The sequence below is a fragment of the Odocoileus virginianus genome, chromosome 1 (genome assembly GCF_023699985.2).
Source record: "Odocoileus virginianus isolate 20LAN1187 ecotype Illinois chromosome 1, Ovbor_1.2, whole genome shotgun sequence".
In the NCBI taxonomy this organism is placed as follows: Eukaryota; Metazoa; Chordata; class Mammalia; order Artiodactyla; family Cervidae; genus Odocoileus; species Odocoileus virginianus.
In genome coordinates, this window is record NC_069674.1 from 96,508,150 (window position 1) to 96,533,152 (window position 25,003).

The window sequence follows — 25,003 nt, forward strand, 5'->3', positions numbered from 1 at the left end:
GGTGCCATCAACCCTTTGAAATCATAGCCTTTGAGTGTCCAGCACATGTAAGCATGCTAATGCCTAGTTGTTTGCTGGAAGCATAGACATGCAGGAATGTTCAGAATTCAACACTTATAAGTATCTTCTTAAATTACTGGAAATGAGTTGAGTAAAATGCACTCTAGCCGGGATTGGACAATAATCATCTGATTTCTAAATACAAAGGACAGATGTATAGCCACAGGCCCAGAGCCAGAATACAGGAGTCAGGAAACATCATGAGGAACATCTAGGAGACAGAAGATTGAAATAAAGTCATTAATGATATAGAACTACCTTAGCAGAAGTTAGAACTGGATGGTTCCAAATAGGAAATGGAGTAAGTCAAGGCTGTATATTGTCATCCTGCTTATTTAACTTATATGCAGAGTACATCATGAGAAACCCTGGACTGGAAGAAGCCCAAGCTGGAATCTAGATTTCCAGGAGAAATATCAATAACCTCAGATATGCAGATGACACCACCCTTATGGCAGAAAGTGAAGAACTAAGGAGCCTCTTGATGAAAGTGAAAGAGGAGAGTGAAAACGTTGGCTTAAAGCTCAACATTTAGAAAACTAAGATCATGGCATCCAGTCCCATCACTTCATGGCAAATAGATGGGGAAACAGTGGAAACAGTGGTTGACTATTTTTTGGAGTTCAAAATCACTGCAGATGGTGACTGTAGCCATGGAATTAAAAGATGCTTACTCCTTGGAAGGAAAGTTATGACCAACCTAGACAGCATATTAAAAAGCAGACATTACTTTGTCAACAAAGGTCCATCTAGTCAAGGCTATGGTTTTTCCAGTGGTCATGTATGGATGTGAGAGCTGGACTATAAAGAAAGCTGAGCACAGAATTGATGCTTTAGAACTGTGATGTTGGAGAAGACTCTTCAGAGTCCCTTGGACAGCAAGGAGATCCAACCAGTCCATCCTGAAGGAAATCAGTCCTGGGTGTTCATTGGAAGGACTGATGCTGAAGCTGAAACTCCAATACTTTGGCCACCTGATGTGAAGAGCTGACTCTTTGGAAAAGACCCTGATGCCGGGAAAGACTGAGGGCAGGAGGAGAAGGGGACGACAGAGAATGAGATGGTTTGATGGCATCACTGACTCAATGGACAAGTTTGGGTAAACTCTGGGAGTTGGTGATAGACAGGGAGGCCTGGCATGCTGCAGTTCATAGGGTCACAAAGAGTCAGACACAACTGAGTGACTCAACCAAACTGAACTACCTCAGGAAAGTCAGAATTACCTTATGGATCCACTTTCCAATGTGTTAAATGGAGAGTTAAATGTACTTTTTCCAAATATGATGAGATGATTAAGAGAAAGAACTATATCTGCTTATTATTCCTATACATTACTGTAGAATATAAAATCTACAGAAATGCTTTCTAAACAATTAAATGTTTTGATTTTCATAATACCTTATAGTAAGTGTCTCCATCTCAGAGAATAATTTGATTGTTAATTATGGTAAAAACAAGATACCAGGTCATGGGTAATTTTTATAAAAGCCATTAAGGTGTGTGTGATGCGGTTTCCCAGGTGGCACTAGTGGTAAAGAACTGGCCTGCCAATGCAGGATATGCAAGAGACACAGGCTCAATACCTGGCTCAATCTTCCCAAAGATGCCCTGGTGCAGGCAAGGGTAACCCACTTCAGTATTCTTGCTTGGAAAATTCTATGGACAGAGGAGCCTGGTGGGCTACAGTCCATGGGGTGGCAAAGAGTCAGACATGACTGAGCGACTGATCATACAAAAGGTGCTGTGATATATGTATTTATTTATATATTCATCCTTATTGCAGAAAAACCAGAAGATGCAGATAAAATGCCACTTAAAATTCTACTCTTGAAAGATGACCACTGTTAAAATTTTGTAAATACTCTCCAAGTGTTCCATGCAAATATATTCTAAACAGACTATCCTGTAACTTGCCTTTCCCTCCAGTTATAAATATATCATGTCATTCTTTGTCAACAAAAACAACCATACTATTTGAATAGTTTGTGAGTATCCCTCACAAACAATAGCTTATATGTATGTGACAATTTCTTTACTCTTATTATTGAACATATAGATTTCCAATTTATCATAAACAATGTGATCCTTTCATAAAAACATATACTTTTGTGCACTTATCCAATTAATCTCCCAGAAAATATTCCCAAATCCATCTGTCAAAGGGTATGAAGCTTTTTAAGACTTTTGATATATATTACTCATTGTCCTCAGGAAAACTTAGTACTAATACTATACTCTTACAAGTTATCTGAGAATGTTCCTTTCCCATGGCCATGAAAACACATATTATTCTAATCTATACTGGCAAGTGAACAGTATCCTTTTGTCATTTTAATTATCATTACTTTATTACCATCTTAATATTTATTGGCCATTCTGACTGCACAAGTCCTTGATAAATATTATCCACTTATGTCTTTTCCTTATGGATTTGAAAACATTCTTTGTGAATTAAGGGTCTTATATTCGTATGCATGTTGCAGCTTACCAGCTTGCTTGCCTTTTCACGGCTTATGGTATTTCTGCCATACCAAACTTTAAAGACTTGGAAAAGCAGCAAAGGTGTGCCTTCACCCACTTCCTCTTGTGCACTGCTATGTGCAGGACCTGTGGTAACCACGTAACACTTGTTTTATGCTAGTCTATAATGGGAAGGATTCTAGTATTTCCTCACTACGTTGATATTGCCTATTTGAGACAGACAACAGAATTGGACGGGGAAAAATGGAGGAAAAATATTCCCTTTTCATGATTAAAAACAAAACTACAGATCGGGAACCAATTTTTAGATTTTATAAACTGCTTTTTATATCCAAAGAGCCACTGACATGTTTGTTTCTTTTTCTCTTTTGTTGTATAAATACTAAATAAACCTTCCTTTGTCATGGTGGATTATCCTCTAATACACAGCCCATAAAATAGGACAGAGAAGTATAAAACGTGAAAAGTAGACTGGGAAGTCAGACTACTGGAGTCTAAGTCTTGGCTCTGCTATAATTAGCTGTATAACCCAGGACAAGTGACCCAACGTCCCTACCCCCTCACCACCTCATGTGTAGAATGGGGACAGTAATAGTGAATCTGCCTCTCAGGGCTACCATGAGGACTAAAATACGACAATGTGCTTTAACACCCGGCATATAAAAAGCACCAACAGTAACTGCTGTTCTCAGTAACACACTGTGGCGTTAGATATTCACTTTGTTGTTGCTTTGTCACTGAGTTCAGTCCAACTCTTTAGTGACTCCATGGACTACTGCCCACCAGGCTCCTCGGTCCAGGAGATTTCCCGGGCAAGAATACTGGAGTGGGTTGCCATTTCCTTCTCCAGGGGATCTTCCCGACCCAGGGACCAAACCCATATCTCCTGCATTGGTAAGCAGGTTCTTTACGACTGAGCCACCAGGGAAGCAGCTATTCACTTTATTTATGAGTTTATCATGAATATTCCTAAGTGAAATCCGTTGTTTTGGCAATCTATATTCATTTGATACCTGGATCATGCTAGCTTTTAAAAACATTTGGGAAACTTTCCTTATGTCTATATACTCTAGAAAAAAATCAGTATTTTATACAGATTGATATTTTCATAAAATGCTTTTTTATAATCAGCAAAGTACCCTACACAGTTGTGGGGGAGGAAGGCAAAACATGCAGATGATGTAATGGGAGAGGAGTGGCTAGGAGAGCTAGCCCCACCTCTGCCGCGGCCTTGTGGTCACAGGCCCTCATACAAGGATGCTGAACCAGCATCTAACAAGCCTTTCCCTTCCCTCTGATGCCTCTAACTCAACAGATGTTCGACATGTACTACTCAGTGCCGTTTTAATTATTGCTACCCCAAGGGAGAACAGACTTCACAGTGTACTTCCTCTTTTATCACCACCACTACCCCAAAATTTTAACTTAAATGAACATCGAGTATAAAAGAATGGCAGGAAAGAAAGGATTACACTGAGAAAATCCTGGATATTTTCTCCTATGAAGGCCAGGATTTAAGAGTTGAACATAGATATGAAAATAACCTCAAGTTTTCAAGAGTTACCGGTCAGCTGTGTAGACTGACCCAAATTTTAATTTTCATCCCTGGGTTCCCTCTTCTGTCACACTAAAATCCTAGGTGGTTGTTCAGAGGACTTCTTCATCGAGGGAAGAATATTCAAAATACAGGATAAACAAAAGTAGTGAAATTCTATCTCAAAAGAAAATGCTGTATTGATTCAGATTTGAAAAAACAAGCCCTTGGGAAATTTTCACTACTGAGAGGAATGTAGATCCTTTGTTTAAAGTATACCATATTTAATTAAAATGTACTGACACATGGGTAACCAATAAAGATTAGGTAACAACGACTGTTAAGCACTACTTTTACAGAGCATTCTGTGACAAATATATAAAACTTAATGTTTATTTCATAACCTAACACTCCCAGTTACCTTATGAAGGAGGAATGTATTAGGAAATTGAAACTCAAAAAGGTTAGGTCACTTAGCCAAGATATTGGGGCAAGGATTATAATTCGAATTTCAAAGCCCATACTTTGAATATCTGCAAATGAGTGGCTGAAATTACATTCAGTCAGGCAATTAAATGCAGAACTACATTGTTCCTAACTCTAATACTTACTGTGTGTAGCACTGAAAACGGAGATACTTTTTGAATATACCATTTTAAAGAATCATCATCATTCTGGAAAGCCGAAAAACAGAGTCTACAAAAAAAGTTACTTCTAATATTAAGTATCAAATTTGTCACCAAAATAACAGATATTATTTTACTGTATTATTTGCAGAGTGGTCATACACAGTTTCTAGGTTAGATGTGTTGACTTCAATTTAATTTTTCTAATAAAAACATCTTTATTAAACACTTTTATTTAACATGTTTATGTAAAATCTCTAATTTTCTAAACCCAAATATTAGTGAACTAGTAATAAAAATGAAAAATTAACCTATTTTCATGGTTCATATACAATGAGATGCAAAATAAGCATAATAAACATCTTACAGGAATATTTGGAATCACAGAAAATATTAGGAGACTGACACATAGGTTTAAACAATTATTTGTAAAAATGTCACCCTTTGGTTATAAACAAGCATATTATATAACAGACTTTATGTCTTATATTGTATTTCCAAAAATTATACATATTTTAGATATAAGCCTATCCTAAATGTCAACTCAAAAAATTTACCTTACTTTACCTAAGGAGAAATAAAAATGTATATGACAGTTTGACATTAAAGTTAATTTTTCATACTATGGACAGAGTAAAAACACTTCAACTGAAGCAACTTTAAGGGTAAAGGTTATATTTTAATAAAGTGAAATCAGGAAGACTTACTTAGAAGACTAGAAGAAGTCCCCTTAGTAACAATCTTTGTTTAAAAAAAACAAATATATATATATATATATATATATATATAAAACATAACTATTTTCAGTTCTTTGATTTAAACAAAAGACCGTCATCTTGATGAGATGTTTAGTGTAGATACGCAATTTTTTTTTCCTAGAAAAGGACCATTTGTAAAAAGACCTCAAAGCAAAAAATAAATTTAATCTGCCTTTGTTCAGGACTTAGGTCTTATCTCAAATTAATCTAATAGATCTTAGTTTTACCAGGTAAAATTGCTAACATAAAAGCTTCTGAAATTCTTTAAGATATTTCTTCTTCAAAATCTAAGTTTCAGGCTTACTTTCTATTTTTCTAAAAGTACAACTTCAACTATGAAATTCAGTCCTCTGCATATGTCAGATGATGCTATAAATCTTTGTATTTCTCTTTTAACTATCTAGCTGTGAAAAGGGAAAAAATAAAATTTTTAAATGAAGTCCCTGTATTGGCCCAGATAAACTTATTTTTAGAAACATAAAAAAAATGAAATTGTCTCCAAAGTGACTCTGTTTTCCTCAACATCTCCATCTTCGTTTGTAAAAACAGAATATTTTACAAGAGGGGCTCTCAGAGTAGGGACATATAGATTATGCTGAATGGTTGATCACATAAAACCGTGTACAGACCCTGCATTCTGCACAATGCTTCCAGATGAGCATACGTTGATGAATTAACAGGGTAAGAAACCTTGGAAGACAAATCAGGACACTGGGAAAGCAAAAGGTGGAAATGGAAAATTTTATATACTTTTCCTTAAAGTGGTGCATATTTTTCTCCTCATACGAGAAAAAGTCATACAACACATTCTCAATTTTGACCTTTCTTAGGAAGACAATAAATGTCAGTGCCAAAAGGTTTATCTTAAAATGAAAGTGTATGAGAGAAAAGACTCCTTAAAAAATATGTATTAATCATACATTGAGAAATAATTCTCCAGTGTAGGGTGTTGCGGGGGGGTCTTTCTAATTCTAAAAGTAAAAACCCACAATTTTACCTGAAAGGAAACTAAGCATGGTTGAGCTTAAACTACTGTCTGAACCACTAAATTATTCATATTATTCTATTTCAAAAGTGTGCAGATTTTACCAAAAGATATCCAATTTCAACATGGGTTCAAGGTCTGTTCTTAGTGATTCCAGAAACTGCTTGCAGAGCATTCACAATTTCAACAAAACCCGAGAAAAGTTCCTTCCAAAATGAACGTTTTCAACCTACTGGACAGAATTCATGCTCACACACCGATGTTCATTTCAGCAGCATTTGTCTCTGTGAAGTACATCAAAATCACTCAAACATCAAATTGCTGATTTGATAGAATGATTTATTTTCCCGTAACAGGAAAGTCATGAGTGACTTGTTCTGAGGTATGTTTCTGAGCTGTGAAGGACATCTATTAGGAAGCTCTGCACTTGAAGGCTCCTCTTTAGGTGACAGCACTTTATGGCTGGACAGTCTCTGCGGGTACCAGATTCCCTGTTGTGTCCAACTGCATACATTTACATGTGCATGCAGATACGGGGCACTCGGCGTGATCCCTGAAACACAGGTCAAGTCACAGTTAAAAATCTAAACTACACATATGTACACACATTTATCATACAGCCTATCATATCTGTAATGCAATTTTTCAAAATGGCATTTGGAAAGATACAGGAATTAAAACCTGAAGACCAAAAGCATTAAACTAGAAATAAGCACCAAGCTGAACATGGGGGAAAAGTTACTGAAAAATGAACAGCTTTACTTTCTAAATATATCTCATTTACAGTTATGACCGTAACAGTCTGTGCTCAGAGTTTAAATTTAAGCCAATGCGACAAACTGGGTGCAAAAGTCATAGCAATGAAGAGTACAGGGCCACTGATACCACTGAAGGTGAAAATGAAAGTCGCTCAGTTGGGTCTGATTCTTTGTGACCCCCACGGACTTTGGACCCCCATACAGTCCATGGAATTCTCCAGGCCAGAATACTGGAGTGGGTAGCCTTTCCCTTCTTCAGGGGATCGTCCCAACCTAGGGATCTAAACCCAGGTCTCCCATATTGCAGTTGGATTTTTACCATCTGAGCCACAAGGGAAGCCCAAGAATTCTGGACTGGGTAGCCTACCCCTTCTCCAGGGGGGTCTTCCTGACCCACGAATTGAACCTGGATCTCCTGCATTGCAGGCAGATTCTTTACCAACTGAGCTACAAGGGAAGCCCTCAAAGTAAAAGTTAAATATGATCTTGAGTCTCCTTTGTATGAAATGTTTATTTTTTACATAACAAGCTTATATAAAAGATAACTATTACAGAAGTTTGACATGTATTCTATCATTTAACTCAGTTACATACTATACATTATATATGATGGGATATTCAGTCAGCTGTAAAAAACTGTAAATATATCCTCTCCCCAAATAAAGTTAAATAATGCTTTTCAAACATTTAACCCGTACATTTATTAAAGTTTCTTAAATCTTAAGTATTAATTTCATAGTTTAAGATTATACAAACTAGTGATACAAATGTCTGCACCATCTGTGTTAACTTAAGTGACAGTAAAAAACAAATCCATCCATCCTTTGACTGTATAAACCTGAAGTATTTAAAAGGCTCTCTGCTTTATCTCCTCTAATTCCAAGCCTACTAAAGAAGGAATGTGCTGATTACCTGAACCAACTAAGCATGTGTCCGGCGTGTCCACCGTGCCTGCAATTGTGACACCATGTAAACCAGTTGTTAAACTGAGCTAATTTTTTGTCCTTGCTCAAGTCTACTTTTTCATCTGATTTGGATCCTCCTATGGGTTAAAAACAATGATCTTCATTAACTATACCGTAATACTTGATTCAAAATTTCTTAAAAGGTAGATCTGAAATTATGTCAAAATATAAATCACACATCATATTGAAATAGCAGTTTTAATGTTAGAATGTAGTTTAGATTGAAAAATACCAAATAACCAGAATTTCTTGTATTTTTAATAGTCAATAAGTGGAAAAACAGACATTATCAAACCTACTAAGAAGTAATCCTAATTAACAATTTTAGAGAAATAATCAGGAGTTTAAAAATCTCCTCATAAAGAAAATACCAAGTTTGGTTTACAAGTGAGTTCTACCAAACATTGAAGGAACAGGTAATTTTCATCTACACAAACTTCAGGGCTTCCCAATTGGCACTAGCGGTGAAGAACCCACCTGCCAATGCAGGAGACGTAAGAGACGTGGATTTGATCCCTGGGTTGGGAAGATCCCCTGGAGGACGAAATGGTAACCCGCTCCAGTGCCTGGAGAATCCCATGGACAGAGGAAACTGGCAGGGTGCAGTCCCCAGGGCCGTATTGAGTCAGACACAACTGAAGCGACTGAGCACGCACACAAACTTCTCCAAAGTATAGGAAAAGCGGGGAAATTCCCCAATGCCTTTCATAAGGCAGGTATAACTTTGCTAACAGAACCAGACAAAGGTAACATAAGAAAGAAGATTATAGGCCAACCTCCCTCCTGAACAGACATAAAATCCTAAATAAAACATTCGCAAACAGTATGATTTCGCAACTCTCTGGCGATTTAGTCACTATATCGTGTCTGACTCTTAAGACACCACAGACTGTAGTCTGCCATGCTCCTCTACCTACATATTCTCCAGGCAAGAATACTGGGATGGGTTGCCATTTCCTTCTCCAGGGGATCTTTCCAATCCAGGAACTGAACCCAGGTCTCCTGATTTGCAGGCAGATTCTTTACCCACTGAGTTACGAGGGAATCCCTTAGCTTCCATGAAAATGAACTAAAGAAACTTCTGTGGATGGTGAAAGGAGACATATGCAGGAATGTTCGTAACAGTAAAAATCTGGAAAGAAACAAATCTCCAATAGCAGAGTTTGTGTTACAGTCATAAATGGTAAGTAGTAATAAAAATGAATAAATCACAACTACATTCATCACAACAGAAACTAAAAAACAAAAAAACTCCAAGGCTGAGCAACAACGGCAAGTCAAAGGATATATGCCATTTGATTCTTTTATAGAGTTTAAAACACAGACAAAAGAAAATGTGTGATAAAACTACACAGACAAGCAAGAGAGTAAATTAACAGATGATTTAGGACAGTAGTGAGCTTTGAGGAGGATCCCCAAGAGGTGTGAAGAGGAAGGGAGAGATGACCACTGGTATAGACAGTATTATCTTAAGCAGGGTGGGAGACTCACTGACAACTGATTTATCACAGTACGTGATGTGTACATTTCTATATATTTGTATTAGAGTCCACAAAAATTTGAAGAAAAATGTTATTTATACAGGTACATTCACACACACACATTGATGTAACTTGCAATGCTTGAAAAATCCTTATTCTATTAATTTTGGCCACCTTAATATGTTTCACTTCGTTCTAAAACAGCAAATCAAAATATTATATGACCATGTATAGAGAAAAGAATAGAAAGAAGTAAAAATATAAAGCTTAAAGAAGCAACTGTGTACGTATTGAGACATAATGCTATATTCAAAAGTTCACTGGGTCATTGCTGAACACACTACTGCTGGACAGTCTTGCAGACAGTTTTTAATATACTTATCTCTTTCTGTAATGGTATGAAGATGAAAGGGTGTAAAGGTGGTTCAAGGATTTAAGATATACACACACTGAAATTCTTCCTAAAAGCTTAATAAAAACATTTAATAATGAAAGGAAGGAAAAGAGGGAAGAGAGAAAGAAAATATAGACCTTTTAAGGATAAAGCATTTTATACTTTTGTGTACAGTTCTCACTGGTGATTTCCTCTTTGTTTTTGTAACTTCTAATCCATAGAGAAAACAGACTGAATCCAGGACAGATTAATTCTTAGGCTTCTGATAAAGCTTAAAATAACAGCACTACCTCACTGCCATATGAGAAGGCTTTTAAAGATCAACAGCTTTTATTTTATTTTTCAATTTTTAAAAATAATTTTTATTTTTAAATTTTATATATTTGGTCATGCCAAACAGCATGCATGATCTTATGTCCCCACCAGGGATGGAGCCTGCACCCCCTGCAGTGGAAGCACAGTCTTAACCACTCAATTGCCAGGAAAGTCCCTCAAACAGCTTTTAAATTTAAAAGATTTATAGTAAATCATGAAGGTAAATGCCACAGAATAGGTAAGGGGAAACCAGAGTTTCACTTAGGCACTAACTAGAATAACAATAACAATGATGATAGTAAGAAGAATAATAAACTAATATATAATATAACTTCTACAAATGTATCACACGGAAAAGTTAAGCTCTGTAAGGGCAGGGATTTTGTCTGTTTCGTTTACTGTAACACTTCTAGTACTTAGAGAAACAGGCACTAAAACACTGTTATATAGATAATGTTTATAGTTTTTAATGCTAAATATTAGTTTATAATTTATAAATATAACTAAGTATGTATAATTATAAATTCAATGAGACACCTCAAAAGCAGTCCAACTTTGAAAGTACAACTCAGTGTAAAAATTTGGAATTCTCAGTTAAATAAACTTAAGGAAACTCTGGGTATTTGCATCACAAAGCATGATTGATGGATGCCATCTCTAACTGCAGACAGAGCTACAAGGAAGTTTATACACCTGAATCTTTACACTGCCATGAGCCAATATTTGATTTCTATTAGGTCCTATTTTACTTCAGAACTCAAGAGTCTTCTGATTTTACAGAATAAAAAAAGAAAATGCATACTACTTTGTAATTAACTCAGTTCAACTCTGCCTTTAAAGATCAGAATCAGGCTCCCCTAATTTTCCTACACTGCTTCCTAGACTCTGTCATATTCATCTACTCAGTAGTTTCACAGACTCACAGTAATTACCGTCTTTACTAATCTCTACTCTAGTACATACTCTGTACTCTATCTACAACCTGGACAGGCTTCTCTAAAATCTTCACATATTTAAATCTATCAAGTAATTAGCCTCCAACTAATATAAATAAATGAAAAAGAAAAAAGAAAAAAAAAACTTTAGAGGACTAGCTTAAATGGCTTCTTTTTTTTTGGGGGGGGGTAGTGTCAGATAGAAGCAATGTTATCTTCTTTCAAAATTCCTAATATTTTCTTTATAAAATACCTAAAATACCCCTTATTCACCTTAGAGAGCCCAGTGTATTTCAGAATTTGAAATATTTAGGGATGTTAGAAAAATAATGAGCAAATATTAAATTACACCCTCTGGAAAACTCTGAGGCAGCATCCTATAATTAAACACATCAGTATTTCTGCAATGAAATATATGAATGTTCACAAACAAGAGAAATAAAAACTTTAATAACTTCATGTCAATTCTGAACAGATTTTTTTTCTTTTGCCAAATGAGATTTTGACAATTCAAAAAAAAAAACACCTAAACTTTGGCTTTTCAAATCTTATAGAGGTTTGGGAATGACAGATAAAAGGACCTGTGGACAGGCATGCTCGGCTGCTCAGTCATGTTCAACTTTTTACAAGCCCACGGACTGTAGCCTGCCAGATTCCTCTTGTCCATGGAACTCTCCAGGCAAGAATACTGGAGTGGGTTACCACTTCCTGTTCCAGGGGATCTTCCTGACTCAAGGTTTGAATCTGCATCTCTTGCATCTCCCGCACTGGCAGGTGGTTTCTTTACCATCGGCACCAGATAGGAAGCCCCAAAGATTCTGAACTAGCATTTATTTTCTAGAATATATAACTTACTTTATGTTAGCTATCCATGCTCATTCATACATTTATATACCATAAGCTCCACCAGGATCTTTGAGTCATCCTAGTAATCAGCCTTAACTTAATTTGGTGCATTAAACAAGTATTCAAATTTATATTAAGAAATTATTTCTGCAGCAAATTAAAAAAAAAATTTGAAGCAAATATGAGAAAGTTTTAAGACTTAATAAACCTGGGTGTTGAATTTTCATTAAATTAATAGCCTCTATAACAGAGCTTAAAATGCTTTATGGTTTAATTTTCTTCAAATTCAAGAAAACTGTTTTTATATTTTCTTACCTGTTTCAAAAATAGAAAAACCTGAAAAGCTAGTTATCTAACAAAAAGCAATAGCACTCTAGCCATTACAATTTGCTGAGACTTATGGTCCAAAAGACATATTAAGTTCAATTATTTCTAAGTATCTAAGTTCACATAGAACTTACTGGACGCCATATTTTGCCTCCTTGTTCTTTCATTGTAGTAGATTTTTATTTCAAATTGTTATTTTCTATTTATTAGTAGCAATACCTTCCCTGGTGGCTCAGATGGTAAAGAATCGGTCTGTAATGGGGGAGACCCGGGTTCAATCCCTGGGTCGGGAAGATGGAGAAGAAAATGGCAATTCACTCCAGTACTCTTGCCTAGAGAATTCTATGGACAGAGGAAACTGGTGGGCTACAGTCCATGGAATCATAAAGAGTTGAACACCACTGAGGGACTAATACTTTCTTTCAAGGCCATTAAAAAAGTGATCAACATGCAATGTAAAAAGTGAAAGTCTTTGATTAAAACAAGTCAAGACTAACGTGCATTTAAAGCATTACATACTGCATTTGTTAAAAAAAAAGGGTGGGGGTGGGGGACGACTTCCCTGGGGCCCAGTGGCTAAGAATCGACCTGCCAACGCCAGGGACATGAGTTCAGTCCCTGGCTCCAGGAACTAAGATTCCACATGCCACAGGGCAACTAAGCCCATGCGCCACAACGCCTAAGCCGCAGTCCTAGGGCCTGTGCTCTGTGGTAGAGGTCACCACAATGAGAAGCCCATGCACTGCGACTAGAGAGCAGCAGCTGCTTGCTGCAACTAGAGAAAGTCCACGAGCAGCGTCACAGACTCAGGACTGCTAAAAATAAGTCAAATAAGCAAAACAGATAAAAGAAATTCATTTTTTAAAAAAGAAACTATTCTGAAAAATAGCAACTTAATGATACTAGCAAACCTCTTTCAGATGTTAAGGTAACAATAAAACAGACTACTTAGGAGAATAGCTACAGAACAGAATTATAAAACTTCATAACTAGGAGGATCTCCCAGTACAACACTCCGTATATAAGTGGGTTAAAGTGACTCTCAATCTCACAGACTAAACATCACAGAGCCAGAACTAAAACAGGCATTCTGATATCAGATGCAGTTCTTCACTCCTTATTCATTTACCACTATGCCAGATATTCAAGTGTTTCTAATTAAAATTTTTGCTTTACTATGATTTTTAACATATAAATAGCTGAAATATTTCCAGCCACTAAGTACGTTTATAGTCGATTATCTACTGGTCTCAAAAATTTTCTCTGTATGTTTACATTAAGCAGTATACAATAATTCTAATACTTTTAGCCATTAAAAAAGTACATATATTTATGAGATAGCTGACAAACACAGCAGAAACACCACCAAAACTTAGAAGGACAGGACTCTGACTTCTAGGCTAATACTTTCCACGTATATTTTCACAGGCAGATTTTGAAGATGAAGTAGAGAAAATGTCAAAGTGCTTTGAGATGATCAAAAGTTCTTTATGCACACAAGATATCTGTTACTAGTTAAGGCCACAGTGACTTTTAAACATAAAATTTGAGGGAGCTCCTCTTAGAAAAAGTGGTAAAAAAACAGTATATGATTATTTAACATTTAAGCTCTTCTTACAAACTTTAAACTGGTAAGCATGTGAGATTAGAGATACTGTGGATAGAGATTTTACTTTTAATATATAGACTTTATAAATTATAGAACACAAAAACTGCCAAGCAAGCAAAGTGGCTTGCTCTTAGAAATAATATAAACCCAAGGTGGTATGTCTTTTATTTACAACATTACTAAATAAATTATGTAGAAACAATTTCAGCTCAAAAATGTACATTGAATTATTATATAGAATCATGTCATACCAGGACAACTAGAAACAGGTGTTCCCATGTTAATGAGGCAGAGTGCACAGCGAGGAAGGGGTTTCCGGCAGCCAGGGCAACTGGTGACTTTGGACTTGGTGGGTGAGCCGCTGACGCCGTACTGACTGAAGCCCCGGCCCTGGTGGGGGACCGCGGAGCAGCTGTAGGAGATGGACTTGCCGCAGAAGTTGCAGCTCACAAACACCTACACCGCAAAGGAGAGGAGGGACAAGTGAGACGCAGGCGCCACGAGTGCAGGCTAAAATGACTGAAGCTCGAGCCTGACAAAGTCGTTTCCGATAATTTTAAACGTTTTACGGTATACGGTAAGGTACCTGCTAAGTTGGCTAGTTCTAAGACTTCTACTTAGCTGTTACATTACTTGAATACTTCTTGTTACTTTGTTTAGTTATATTCTTCCTAACATCACTGACAGGTACAGAAAAACTCAGCAGCATTAGGTTCCAAAGTTTAGGAATAACAAAGACTAAATAAGAGTTCACACTGGGACATTACAAAATATCCTAATATGACTTTTGATACAAATTTCAACGATATAATATTCTGAACAAAATTTTCTTGTAAAGAAAATACTCATTTCCTAAGATAAAAAGGAGTCAAGGAGCCTATAATAGTAAATAGCTAAAACTTAGGAATAATAGCAATATAAACTGTTTATTTTACCTTTATATTAAACTCCTAGACTCTCAAACACTTATGATACAGAGTACTAACAAATATCATGTAACACTACTTTATTAATATTCAGGTTGTTTTAATACAAGCAGTAATTTCTCAACTTTCTAAAACAGGAAAATAGCACCATCCAGTGCTCACATCGAGGATATACCTGGCTGTTAATGATATTTACTGCTTGTAATCAGATACAGTGATCTCATATCAAGTGCTTTATGTAATAACTGATCTCATGCTGCTTTTTTAAGTCACAGTACAGTTGATCTACAATACTGTATTAAAGTGCACAGCAAAGTTAATTCAGTTTTACAGTCTTTTCAAGAGTCTTTCAGGTTATAACAAGACAGTGTGCTATACAGTAAATTCTTGTTTACTTTAAATAGTGCTGATTTCATGTTTTTTAAACTACTGCTTGAAGAAATAAATTTCTATGTGTAATTAGACATATAGATATATATGTATGTACAATTAAACAAGTCCTGCCTTATTATATATAATAGTGCAGAAAAAAACAATACTCAAGTGCAAAGTGTAAGAACATACAGTAGTTAAAATTTGAAAGGTCTTGGAATATACTAGAAAGCCTCACTCAGACAGTCTTAGGACTGAGTTAGGTTTGCTTAAGATCCTCTAGGCCTGCTGTGGTTTGTTCTGTGTTAGATTAAAGTGCAAGACACTGAGAGAACTGTTAGAAAGTGTAGGATCAAAAAAACATGAAATCTAAAGACAAAGTATAGGCTGGTTAGACAAAGACATCAATGGGAACTCAACATGAGCAAAAGAATAAGTTTATTAATAGCAATTTATTAAACTGAACCCTCAATTTACCCAAATAACATGCTGTAAACACTTGTTTTTTTTTTGGCTGGGCTATTAGGTACATGTTACAATTTGATTCTCTCCAAAACAAAGCACTTACCTGTGCTAAAGGCTTAGAACTGGGATCCAACTTACTCCTGTGAATATCAAATTCAGCTCGTTTGTGCCAAAACCTCCAGGCATCTAACAAATTTCTATAATTCTCAATCCAGTACTGAACTCTTTCATCTTTAAGAACATCTAAAGGAGAACCCTAAAAAGAAAACATGAATTATTTAAGTTTTAAAAATTTTCCTGGCTAAGCCTGAAGAAGATTCTAGGCAACATGTGAGTGGGAGTCACAAGGGAAGAAACAGGCTACCTTTTTGTCAAAAGCTGGCTCCTAATAAGGACATAGATACAACAGTTGATGGAAGCTCCATTAATTTAAACTGGCTTCTACCAATAACATACATATGCACTGTGTATACTATTATACCTGGCCAGGGAAGTGTAATCCTCTCCTACTTAAGTTTAAAGATCTAAGAGCAATCAATTCACCTCCCTGGTTGAATGCAGTAAAAAGTCAAAAAACGATGTAAATATTTTTTTTCTCCCAACACTTAAAACTTTTTAGTTGGCAAAATATATTTACTATCTCATTCCAAATACACACCAAAACTGCTCAATCACATTTAAAATAATACTGAGCTTGGTCCTTTCAATCTAGCACTACACTGTGAATTCAGATGCCATTTTAGTATACCTATCTATCTGAAAATTAAAACTGCTTATTCTCCCTGGCCTTCAATTAAAACATGTATTTATCTCCGTTAAAAAAAAAAAAAAGCAAGAAAGAACCCAAAACCGAACAAAAAATGCTTAGTTCTTTGACCCCTAAGCCATGGTGAAAAGAAATACTTTCTTTCCCTTAAATCTACTTTAGATTCCTTCTCACTAACAACTTCAATTTCCTGCCAGTAAGACTTTTCTGAAAGCTCTATTTTCTCTGGCAGCTGTAACGTTCCACATTTCACCTATGCTTGCTTTGAGTTTTCATATATTACTTTTAGTTCTATTCAGGATAACATCCTTATCTTCACATGATGAACAAAGCAGAAAAAGCCTCTATCCTCAATGATGCAATGGACATTAATCTGAAGCCAAGTTTTTCCAGTTCTGTTTTGGGGCCACAGAGAAAAGTGAAATGTCAGAGAGAACGTCACATTCATTTTATGGAAAAAAGAAACCTGTAACAGCTAATAAAGACAATCTACCTTTAGACAACTCATCAAGACAGGAGAAGCACATCTTTCACCTAGTAATTGGGTATTAACTTCAATTACCAGAAAAGTTAAATTTAGCTAAAAGAACACATGAAAAACTAACAGTTGACAATTTCACTTTTTAAAAAAGTAAACATCTATTGGACTCCTAGTTATGACCAACTTGCCAGAACTAAATCCCTGATTTAAAAAGAAGACTCAGAAAAATCAGAAATTTTCCTATCCCACTCTTTCCCCTTCTGTGGCAATAAGGATAAACTAAGAAAGAATCCGGTCAATTCATATGTGGTAAATCTTCTCTAGAACCATTTCAATAAAACTTAAAATCAAATTCTGAAAATGTGTGCAGAGAAAACAGTTCAGAGATTAAGTCTGATCAAATTAGAAGGACTTGAGAATATTATGGGCTTCCCACAGTAGTAAAATTTAAGACCAAAGTGATCAGTAAGTAACGGAACTAACAAAAGCATTAACCAACGCACATCAGCAGGAAAAGAAACCACATTTCTATGGTGGACTGCAAACAATGTCCAGTATTGAATTAAAAACAACACCAGACATATTAGAGACAGGTAAATTGTGGTTCAAAGTAAAGGAAAATGAATGTTAATAGAACTAACCCTTAAATAGCCCTTATGTTAGAATAAGCAAAGACCTCAATGCAACTATTAGACATGTATTCAGACTTAGAAGAAATAGCGCTTTAATTATAAACAGATAGGGAACTAAGCTGAAAAATGTAAACAATAAAAAAAAATTGAGACTCTAGAACTAAAAAGTACAATAGCTGAAATTAAGAATTCCCTGGAAAAACTAACATCAGATAGAAGGTGAAAGAATATCCAATTAACAAATCAATAGAATTTATCCAGTTTGAATAACCGGGACAAGTGAAAGGAAAATGAACACAGCTTCAGATACCCGTAGGACAAAATCAAAAGGTTTAATAACAATAGTCCAAGAAAGGGAAGAGAATGGGACTGAGGTAAAAAAAGAAATACTTAAATAATGCCTGAAAACTTCCTAAATCTGATGAAAAACACTGACTTCCACATCCAAAAACCTGAGTGATATTAAGCAGGATAAAAAGAACCACAACTTGGTTCAAGGTTTAAACTGCTAAGAATCAAGAAGAAAATCTTGAAAGCAGCCCAGGGGAAACAAAGACAATAATATCTGATTTCTCATCAGAAACAATGGAGGCCAGAAGACTGTGAAACCACATCTTTAAAGTGTTGAAAGAAAATGAGTAAGACAGACATTTTCAATTAAAATTAAGCTATGAGAATCTGTCACCAGCAACTCTGAACTATAAGAAATGCTAAAGAAAAAGGCCAAAAGGAAATGACAAGCGATGAAATTTGAGTCTACTGTAAGGAATAGACACTAAAAAAACAGCTCGGCCAATAATCAAATATAAAAGCCCATATTTTCATTCTTCACATAATTTACATAAGAGACACCCTGACTGTTAAGAGCAAAAATACTAAACTATAAGTTGGAGTTTATAACGTATGTGGAAACAAAATACATGACAATAGGACAAAGGAGGGAGATTTGTAAATGGAATTACACTGTGATAACATTTTTGAAACATGAAATATGAAACAAAAAGCAGACAATGTCAGGTGTGAGGAGAAAGGGTGAAGTAGGAAGCATGATGTACCAGGTGTGAAATGTAAACTATAAGGAGTTAAACTGTTGACTGATGAGTTAAGGATGCATATTGTTAGACCTGGAGCAACTACTTAAAAGAAGAAGAAAATGAAAAGGAGTATAACTAAAAAGCCAACAGATGAAATAAAGTAAAATACTAAAATACTTAATTAGCCTGAAAGAAGGCAGAAAACGAACAGAAAAACAAAACAGAAAAATAGCAAGATGGTAGACTGAATCTTGACCATATAAATATAAATGGAGGAAATGTTTCAATTAAAAGGCAGCTGATTATCAGACTAGATTTTTTTAAAGCAAGATCCAATTATACAGTGCATTTTAAATGTATTTTATAAACCTTGTTAAAGGTTACCAACCATTTCTATTTCATAGCCATATATCTATACCATGATTTAATAGATGTAGACTCATTCTGGTAACAAAACAACGATACCTTATGCTATAGAAGGACAGTAGCCTGATACCTTAAGGTAAGTTTACTCTGTGGTTTGTGGGCCAATACTTACATTTGTTCCTAAGAAGGCAGGGTGGGGGAGGAGGAATTTTACTTCATTTACTCAGTATGCAGCATGCTACTGTACTGCATAAAAGGATAAGAACAGCAGAGACAACACCAGGAAAGGGTAAGATCTGCTGGAGAGCTAAGGAAATCTCAAGAAAGTGCTCTACAATGTCACCATTTTTCCAACAAAAGCAAAGTTGTAGGGAATCTTAGCCAGGAATCCATTTTTAATCAGTGGGCAGTAAAAACTGAGAGAAAAACAGATGAATGGTTACTCCGAGTCATGCTCATTTAGTAAATGAAGAAATGAGAGAATGAAAGGGAATAATGAGGATTGAGAGCTGTGTGTAACTTGCCTTCTGTACTTCAAGAAAGAGGTACAGTAATTCGGATCAGGGAAAGGCAATCTCTTTGTAGACAGTGTTGTTCTGTCAACAATCAGAGAAATCGAAGAGAGGTATTTCTGCTTCATTTGAACTCTACATAAACTCAAGACTGACACTTCCCAAAGGGCAAGGAAAAACTGGGTAACCCAATGCAGGAGACTTAGGGACAATAAAATAAGGCAGAAGTCTTTTGTAGATTAAGTGATTAAAGTTAAATGTCTCCTAGAGATCCCAAGTAAGCAAAAGAGCATATCTACTCCGTAAGGGAAGAAAACAGAAGGCTAAGCATTTTTTTTTTCTCCTTAATAAACTGCTGCCTGCCACACTGCACTAACCTGTAACATGCAGTAACTTGCTGTTTGGACATCTCCAGTTCTGTCGACATAACTCTCCATTAAGTCCACTCCATCTTTAGTGAGGCCTGTAAGCAGTATTCCTTCCAAATTTCCAGCCTCTTTCATTTCATTGGTTAACTTTTCGATATACCTATTTAACTGGAAAATTCAAAGTGATTTTTCTAAAGCAATCCATTTCACTATTGGTATTTTCTGCTTCATAAATTCTACATTTGGAACAATTTTACTCTTAATAGAAAAGATTTTAAAATAAAAGCCCTTATAAAAACCTAGATATGTGATCTCTAAGTGTGCATCTATTATAAATTACAATACAACATCCATGATCATTTAAAATATCTTTTTAAAAAGAAAAGATATTTACTATGTTTTGTTAACTGTTCTATGAAGGATCCACAATTTACTATTTTATTTTATTTTTTCATTTATTTTTATTAGTTGGAGGCTAATTACTTTACAGTATTGTAGTGGTTTTTGTCATACATTGACATGAATCAGCCATGGATTTACATGTATTCCCCATCCCGATCCCCTCTCCCACCTCCCTCTCCACCCGATTCCTCTGGGTCTTCCCAGTGTACTATTTTAAATTTAAAGAAAACTGTCCTTATTATTGAGCTTCCCAAGTGGCACGAGTGGTAAAGAATCTGCCTGCCAATGCAGGACACACAGAAGCCTCGGGCTGGATCACCGGGTCAAGAAGATGCCCTGGAGGAGGAACTGGCCCCTCACCCCGGTATCCTTGCCGGAGAACCCCATGGACAGAGGAGGCTGGCGGGCTGCAGTCCCTGGGGTTGCTAAGAGGTGGACACGACTGAGCGGCTGAGCAACAACAGTCATTATTACGCACAGTTCTTGATGGCTGCTAGGATGTAAGAGTCACGGAATCTGAATTGGAGCAGAACTTAAAGATTACCAACAATAAATATTTCTTATGTTATATGAGGGATGGGTAAACAATAAGGTCCTACTGTATATCACAGAAAACTATATTCAACATCCTGTGGCAAACTAAAATGGAAAAGAATATGAAGAAGAATGTATAAAAGCATAACGCAGTCACCTTGCTGCACAGCAGAAATTAACACATCACTGTAAAACGACTATACTTCAATAAAATTAAAGCAAAAAAAAACCAACTTGAAAATCTCTTTTGGGATTTTGATCCAGTAAAGCACATGGGTCCTTTATAATCTTATCCTAAACAAACAGAAAACCAAACCATTTCTTATAAGGTCTTCCCTGACTTCGTGCTGCATGCATGCTCAGTCTCTTAGTTGTGTCAAACTCTTTGCAACCCCATGACTTCATCCTACCCCAAACTCTAGCCAAGACTGCTATGTTCCCCTAGCACTGTTTCACTACTGTACTTAGCATACTGTATTAAAAGCTAGTTATGTACAATTCTCTCTCACTATCTACATAGTATATTCATGTAGAAGTATTAGTTGCTAAGACTCTTCACAACCACATGGACTTTGGCCCGCCAGGCTTTTCAGGCAAGAATACTGGAGTGGGTTGCCAAACCCTCATGTCCTACCAGTTTATTGTATTATAAAATGAAGAAATTCTTTAATGTAGTATCACTAAGAGATGTTAAACTAAAAACTTTAACATCTTTACCTACTGACTAATCTCACTCATCACGGCAGAAACAAACTATTAACTCAGACTCCTTTTAACTGAAGTACAGTTGGTTTATACTGGTTTTAGTTTCAGTCATGAATCCCTTTGCTGTACATAAAATATATATACATATAGACAACATTCTTTTTCAGATTATTTTCCCTTACAGATTATTACAAGACATTAAGTATAGTTTCCTGGGCTATATAGTAGGTTCTTGTTAAGTCAGCATTCTTAAATCAATAAATTTAGGTATGATACATGTTTATGTCTCAATCTAAAAGAAATTATCTCACTTTTTAGAAGAATTTTTATATAAACCTCACACATATTTACACATAAAGATTAGTTTTTAATCCACTGACAGTAAATAGTAATCAATTTAAATATCAAATTAAATTAGTTGTTACCTGACTATCACTAAGGAATTTACAAGCAAATGCCACTCTGTCACGTACGGCAACTTTGTTTTCATACTGAAAAGAAGAGAAGAAGCAAGGAGTTATTTTCAGGTGCTGTGAGTTTTAAATTTTGCAGACTAGATATTTTATACCTAATATACAACTTAATTTTCAAATGTATTAATAAGTTATTGTGTATATACTAGCAGAGCCATGAACTGCCTAAGATGCCTTTCTTAATGTAATGCTCAGAAAACTCAGTGCTAAGGTTATTCATACAAAGTAAAGATGTACCTCTTAAAATGACCAATTTACTTTAAAAAAACTAAAACTAGTTCAGTCTTACATAACTTTAACATAAAACAAAAACAATGGTGTACAGTTTATCAAATTTAAGATGCCAATAATCCTTTCATCATTGAAATTTATTCTGGTGAAACTGAGGAAATCTTTCCTTGGCTTCTAAGTTAATCAACAAGTTTAGGAAATCTGTGACTTATCAGTAAATACACTAGCACAGGATTTAGAAATATCAATACATGTTTCTAAACACAAAGCTTTAAAACATACTCTAATAAGTAAATAGACACACTTTTGTGGCTACAGTAATATACTGTCATACAGTTACGTGGCTAGTAGCAAAATAAGAGGCATTACAATACATTCTTAAGTTTTGGTATACTTATCAATATTGTTAAGATACTATTTTGAAAAGTGTTTACCATAAATGTAGAAGGTACAATTCATTTTGTGATAAGTAAAAATACAGTTTAAGGGTGGATAAAAAATCCTATATCTACTGAAGTCAGTCCATGAAGTCCTCCTTTAAACATAGGTTCATTTCAATTGATACCTCAGTGTGTTTTCTCTCTTTTTTTTTCCATTTATTTTTATTAGTTGGAGGCTAATTACTTTACATCATTACAGTAGTTTTTGTCATACATTGAAATGAATTAGCCATGGATTTACATGTATTCCCCATCCCAGTCCCCCCTCCCACCTCCCTCTCCACCCGATCCCTCTGGGTCTTCCCAGTGCACCAGGCCCGAGCACTTGTCTCATGTACCCAACCTGGGCTGGTGATCTGTTTCACCCTAGATAATATACATGTTTCAATGCTGTTCTCTTGAAACATCCCACCCTTGCCTTCTCCCAGAGTCCACAAGTCTGTTCTATACATCTGAGTCTCTTTTTCTGTTTTGCATATAGGGTTATCGTTACCATCTTTCTAAAGTCCATATATATGTGTTAGTATACTGTAATGGTCTTTATCTTTCTGGCTTACTTCGCTCTGTATAATGGGCTCCAGTTTCATCCATCTCATTAGAACTGATTCAAATGAATTCTTTTTAATGTCTGAGTAATATTCCATGGTGTATATGTACCACAGCTTCCTCATCCATTCGTCTGCTGATGGGCATCTGGGTTGCTTCCATGTCCTGGCTATTATAAACAGTGCTGCGATGAACACTGGGGTGCACGTGTCTCTTTCAGATCTGGCTTCCTCAGTGTGTATGCCCAGAAGTGGGATTGCTGGGTCATATGGCAGTTCTATTTCCAGCTTTTTAAGAAATCTCCACACTGTTTTCCATAGTGGCTGTACTAATTTGCATTCCCACCAACAGTGTAAGAGGGTTCCCTTTTCTCCACACCCTCTCCAGCATTTATTGCTTGTAGACTTTTGGATAGCAGCCATCCTGACTGGCGTATAATGGTACTTCATTGTGGTTTTGATTTGCATTTCTCTGATGATGAGTGATGTTGAGCATCTTTTCATGTGTTTGTTAGCCATCTGTATGTCTTCCTTGGAGAAATGCCTGTTGAGTTCTTTGGCCCATTTTTTGATTGGGTCATTTATTTTTCTGGAGTTGAGCTGGAGGAGTTGCTTGTATATTTTTGAGATTAATCCTTTGTCTGTTGCTTCGTTTGCTATTATTTTCTCCCAATCTGAGGGCTGTCTTTTCACCTTGCTTATAGTTTCCTTTGTTGTGCAAAAGCTTTTAAGTTTCATTAGGTCCCATTTGTTTATTTTTGCTTTTATTTCTGAAATTCTGGGATAATAGAGGATCCTGCTGTGATTTATGTCGGAGAGTGTTTTGCCTATGTTCTCCTCTAGGAGTTTGATAGTTTCTGGTGTTACATTTAGATCTTTAATCCATTTTGAGTTTATTTTTGTGTATGGTGTTAGAAAGTGTTCTAGTTTCATTCTTTTACAGGTGCTTGACCAGTTTTCCCAGCACCACTTGTTAAAGAGGTTATCTTTTTTCCATTGTATATCCTTGCCTCCTTTGTCAAAGATAAGGTGACCATAGGTTCGTGGATTTATCTCTGGGCTTTCTATTCTGTTCCATTGATCTATATTTCTGTCTTTGTGCCAGTACCATACTGTCTTGATGACTGTGGCTTTGTAGTAGAGTCTGAAGTCAGGCAGATTGATTCCTCCAGTTCCATTCTTCTTTCTCAGGATTACTTTGGCTATTCGAGGTTTTTTGTATTTCCATACAAATTGTGAAATTATTTGTTCTAATTCTGTGAAAAATACCGTTGGTAGTTTGATAGGGATTGCATTGAATCTATAGATTACTTTAGGTAGTATAGCCATTTTGACAATATTGATTCTTCCAACCCATGAACACGGTATATTTCTCCATCTGTTTGTGTCCTCTTTGATTTCTTTCATCAGTGTTTTATAGTTTTCTATGTATAGGTCTTTTGTTTCTTTAGGTAGATATACTCCTAAGTATTCTATTCTTTTTGTTGCAATGGTGAATGGTATCGTTTCCTTAATTTCTCTTTCTGTTTTCTCATTGCTAGTATATAGGAATGCAAGAGATTTCTGTGTGTTAATTTTATATCCTGCAACTTTACTGTATTCGTTGATTAGCTCTAGTAATTTTCTGGTAGAGTCTTTAGGGTTTTCTATGTAGAGGATCATGTCATCTGCAAACAG

The 25,003-nt window shown here is 35.8% G+C and overlaps 1 protein-coding gene across 4 annotated transcripts in view; it reads right to left on the minus strand.

Moving 5' to 3' along the window:
• Positions 1-6,762: 6,762 nt before the first annotated feature.
• MIOS (meiosis regulator for oocyte development) overlaps positions 6,763-25,003 on the minus strand; it is a 37,538-nt gene continuing 19,297 nt past the window's right edge. For all 4 annotated transcript variants that reach the window (XM_020898973.2, XM_020898976.2, XM_020898974.2 and 1 more), the window contains exons 7-12: positions 22,063-22,128; positions 20,006-20,164; positions 15,941-16,093; positions 14,326-14,530; positions 8,115-8,244; positions 6,763-6,997 (exon numbers count right to left, since the gene is read on the minus strand). In XM_020898973.2, the coding sequence (XP_020754632.2) occupies positions 6,901-6,997; positions 8,115-8,244; positions 14,326-14,530; positions 15,941-16,093; positions 20,006-20,164; positions 22,063-22,128 (810 nt within the window). In that variant the 3' untranslated portion in view covers positions 6,763-6,900. The remainder of the gene's footprint in view (positions 6,998-8,114; positions 8,245-14,325; positions 14,531-15,940; positions 16,094-20,005; positions 20,165-22,062; positions 22,129-25,003) is intronic.